This window comes from Chelon labrosus (genome assembly GCF_963514085.1).
Source record: "Chelon labrosus genome assembly, chromosome: 11".
Classification (NCBI taxonomy): domain Eukaryota; kingdom Metazoa; phylum Chordata; class Actinopteri; order Mugiliformes; family Mugilidae; genus Chelon; species Chelon labrosus.
The window spans coordinates 17,991,264-17,995,771 of NC_140344.1; the positions used below are offsets into that span (position 1 = coordinate 17,991,264).

The 4,508-nt window shown below is 44.0% G+C and overlaps 1 protein-coding gene across 1 annotated transcript; it reads left to right on the forward strand.

Annotated features, from left to right (window-relative positions):
• The first annotated feature begins 1,514 nt into the window (after positions 1–1,514).
• Positions 1,515–2,579, forward strand: LOC311495136 (transcription factor Maf-like). The gene has a single exon (XM_084554481.1). It carries the CDS (start codon positions 1,527–1,529, stop codon positions 2,505–2,507), a length of 981 nt encoding a protein of 326 aa, XP_084410607.1. The 5' UTR covers positions 1,515–1,526; the 3' UTR covers positions 2,508–2,579.
• Positions 2,580–4,508: the final 1,929 nt, after the last annotated feature.

Here is a 4,508-nt window from a genome sequence, read left to right on the forward strand (position 1 = left end):
ACCGCTCCAGAGGACTGTGCTCCAGGAGAAAGAGGGAGAGAGAGAGAGAGAAAGAGACATGCAGAAAGAAACGCCAGTGCTGTGATCATAACATGGGACTGGGGCTGTATAGTTTTAGTAGGGCGCACAAGAAAGCGTTGCCACTACAGATTGTTGCATTAGGGGGAAAAAAATATATTGTGTTGACTTGCATTTAGTGTAAACGCATTATCTCGGGACACGTGTATTAAAATCGGTTTACAGTCCATTGTCAGAGCCACGTGAAGTACTGTTTTCTACCGAAAGGTGGCGACATTGGGTTTCCAAACAATGCATCTCAACCAGACCCGCACCGTGCTCCTTTCAAACACTTTCACCCTCCACACTCAGCGATCCGCTTCATCTGTAGGCAACTATTCCTGCGATTATAAGACACACATAAACAATTTATCTATCACTCGGCGAAAATTGTTCAAATACCATGTTGATTCCCTGTGATAATCACATTATATTTTGGATGACGGACTGAAAGAGAGACTTGTGAGAAACGAGACACGTCGACGGAGAAGAGTTTCAGATGACTCCTTAATTAATGAGTTGCCTATTAAATTAATGATATACTCTGGTGAAGGATCCTATACTTGCATTATATGTGTCAGGATTAAGGAAGTCTGGCTAATCAGCAGACGTTTATTTCTGTAATTAAAGAGAAAGAAACGCGTGAATGACATTATAATTCAGTTTGAATAAGGATATTTTAGCTGATTAGTGTTAAAAAGGGGAAAATCTGTAGTGGGAGAATAATGACTCAATGCAAAAAATACAATAAAATAAAGACATGTAGGCTGTATTCACCGTCTCAATCGTAATCCTCGAAATCAGTTTTCTTTTCTTTATTTTTCGTCTTGCTTTCTTTTCCATGAGAATGAATATTAAGTCTCATGTGCCAATCTCCTCATGGGCTCGGGCAGTTCAGAAAACTTTGGCTTCTTTACTATTATGCTAATTACGTCCGGGACTGCGCTGCTCATTGGCTGAGTCTCAGTCAATTTCATATTTCAGTCCTGACGTCAGGGCGCCTATAAAACTAAGCAATGCTTTTTAACTCGTCGGCTGACTGATCCCTTAGAAAAAAAAATCTATCAATCCTTGGGTGGAGTTTTTTTTTCCCCCATTCTCCACAAGGCAACTATTTGCCCGGGACACGTACGTGAACCTCCTCAAATTGGCGCACTAATCCTAAAAGGAGCCATGAAGTGTTAAACGGTAGAAACAGAGAGAGCGGCGCTCAGACACCCGCACGCTGGGAGAGAGGGAGGAAACAGCGCTGCTCCAATGCGTCTGTGCAACACAGACTGAAGAAAAAAAAAAACTTATCGACTCACAAAACCAAAACCTGCGCTGCGCAATTAGTGCAAGAAATTTCACTTTTTCCTCCGGTTTTGAAGAAAATAAATAAAGAAATCAAGCTGGCTCAGTGCGTGTCTCAGCAGCCCACTTTGACAGGTGCTCCTCACCCCCTTTGGAGGACTGTCAACAGCAAGAGGATGGCATCAGAGCTGGCAATGAGCAACTCCGACCTGCCCACCAGTCCCCTGGCCATGGAATATGTTAATGACTTCGATCTGATGAAGTTTGAAGTGAAAAAGGAGCCGGTGGAGCCCGATCGCAGCATCAACCAGTGCAGCCGCCTGGTCGCCGGGGGATCCCTATCTTCCACCCCGATGAGCACGCCTTGCAGCTCGGTTCCCCCCTCTCCAAGCTTCTCGGCGCCCAGTCCGGGATCAGGGAGCGAACAGAAGGCGCACTTGGAGGATTTCTACTGGATGACCGGGTACCAACAGCAGTTGAACCCCGAAGCTCTGGGCTTTAGCCCGGAGGACGCCGTAGAGGCACTGATCAGCAGCAGTCACCAGCTCCAGACCTTCGATGGCTATGCCAGAGGGCAGCAGTTCGGCGGCGCAGCCGGTGCAGGAGGCGCCATGGCCGGGGAGGAGATGGGATCAGCGGCCGCCGTGGTGTCCGCCGTTATCGCTGCAGCCGCGGCTCAGAACGGGACTCCCCACCACCACCACCATCACCACCACCACCACCACTCAGGGGCACACCACCCCTCCTCCGGGTCGCAATCGGGCGGCGGACCGGGTGGAAACCACCAGCACCTGCGCTTGGAAGATCGGTTCTCGGACGAGCAGCTGGTGACCATGTCGGTGCGGGAATTGAACCGGCAGCTCCGGGGGGTCAGCAAGGAAGAGGTGATCCGTCTGAAACAGAAGAGGAGGACGCTAAAGAACAGAGGCTATGCCCAGTCCTGTCGGTACAAGCGGGTCCAGCAGCGGCACGTCCTGGAGGGAGAGAAGACGCAACTCATGCAGCAGGTGGACCACCTCAAGCAGGAGATCTCCCGGCTGGCCAGGGAGAGGGACGCCTACAAGGAGAAATACGAGAAGCTGATCAGCACCGGCTTCAGAGAAAACGGAGGATCCAGCAGCGACAACAACCCTTCATCCCCGGAGTTTTTCATGTGAGTCTCGGCGTAGAAAAGTTTTAATAAGCGAGCCCCACAAAGAAAAAAAAAACAACTTTCAGTTTGCGCAGCTAAAAGTAGATGAATCCTGATTGTGTTAAAGCTGTTTTGTTAAAGCTGCGTTAGTTGAGGACTAAACCAGTTTCCCACTTTTCTGCAATTTCAAAAGTATTTTATTTCAGTTTGTATTTTTTTTGGTTTGGCTTGTGTTTTATCGCTTTCAAATTATGCATAAATAGCTTGTTTCAAAGACTCTGAATAGGAACAAATATTTTAAAGGATTCCTCATGTTTGTCTTTAGACACGCTGCTCAAACTTGCCCAACGTCTCGCTGCATAGCTCGGCTCTCCGACAGCCTCTTTCTGCGCTTCATCCATCCTGTTCTCCTTAACCAAAATTTGTTTTGTGAAATTACAAAAAAAAAAAAAAAAAAATCCTCAGCCCTAGCAGCTTTACTTGGTGTGAATTTACCTTTGTTTTGTCTTTTTGTTTGAAGTTTATTTTGATATAAATTATCTCATTTTCATATCATTCATCTTGTCTTGTGAAAAAATATTCAAACTCTGCTTCAGCAGAAGTTTGAAAATTGATGTCCAACAGACTTATGTGAGTGAAGCCATGCATGCTGGTCATGTACGGATTGTGTGTTTTTTTTTTTTTTGGCTTTTTACCTATTTGTGAACTTGTGTACAATGACTGTATGATGCCATAACTGCATTGTTCACCTTTTTGGGATTTACTTTACTATTACTTTACCAATGGACAACTACTTTCATTCGTCACTTTCATAATCACCACAAACTCTTCCAGATTTCCCGGCTTTCATGGAAGTCATGTGGACAAAAATGACTCTGTGTAAAGCTTCTTTGTACTCAGTATTGATTTCGAAACTTGAGGTGATCAGAATCGGGTTTTTTTTACTAGAAACAAGTATATTTCTTTCCTGACAATGCACACACTAAATAGATTATTGCGATCAACAAGTGGGGAAACAGAAGATGGAAACAGAGCAGAAGCAGATCATGATGCATGTCCTGAAATAAATGGGGGGGTTAAACTTGTCTCGCAAAATTGTTGCAACAAATGATCTGTTATTTCAGAAGTTCGTTGTTAATGTGTTTTCCTTTCATTTAAGGAACTTAACTGAGTTTAGCCTGAACCCTGTGGGTCTTATTCAGTAAATAAACTGTGAACTGTTTAACTGAACTGAACTGAAATTGAATGTCCTCCCGGTGTTACAGAATAATTAAGCAACGCGTGATGCAGCCATTCATCTTTTTTGCCATCCACTGGATTTCTATTCAGTCAAATGTGTTGTCTGACAGTTAACTGGCAGGCGTCCTGGCAAATCCTTCAAACAAAATAAATGGAATTTAATAAATATACCATTCATCAATAAACACCCGTGAATGGAAACAAACATATTCTCCTGATTATGTTGGTTTTTGTTCTGTTCAGTTTTGCATGTTGTTTGTCGTCGTGTCTTTGAAGCGGCAGTATGCACCCTGCTTGTAATTTCCCACTTGATTGAAACGGAAATCTAAATAGAAAAAGGACGTGCTAATTTCAAATGTCGTTATAATGCTTACATTACATAAACAGCTCTCCGTAAACGTGTGGTCTGCGTTGGAGCGCGGTTCACATGTGCACAAGACGCGTAATTATAACAGCTCCAAGATCCGAGTCCTGCTCTGATATCTGCAGGCAGTGAAGTCATTTATTCATGCACTTTGATCAGCATCTTTTTATTTTATTTTATTTATTTGACACGGCGATTCACTAGGATTAACACTTTTTGGAATTTCCTTTTTCATTTTGATTCTCTGGAAATAAAAACAGCGACGGCCTTCACCTGTTGCGTAATTACAAAAAGAAAAACTTCATTTTCTCTTTTAAAGATCGCGCAGAAAATCACAACACAGCACTCGGTGCTTCTAATGTATTTTTATTTATTCTTTTCTTCCCCGTGGCCTGATATTTGTGCTGCACGTGTCCCGGGGAG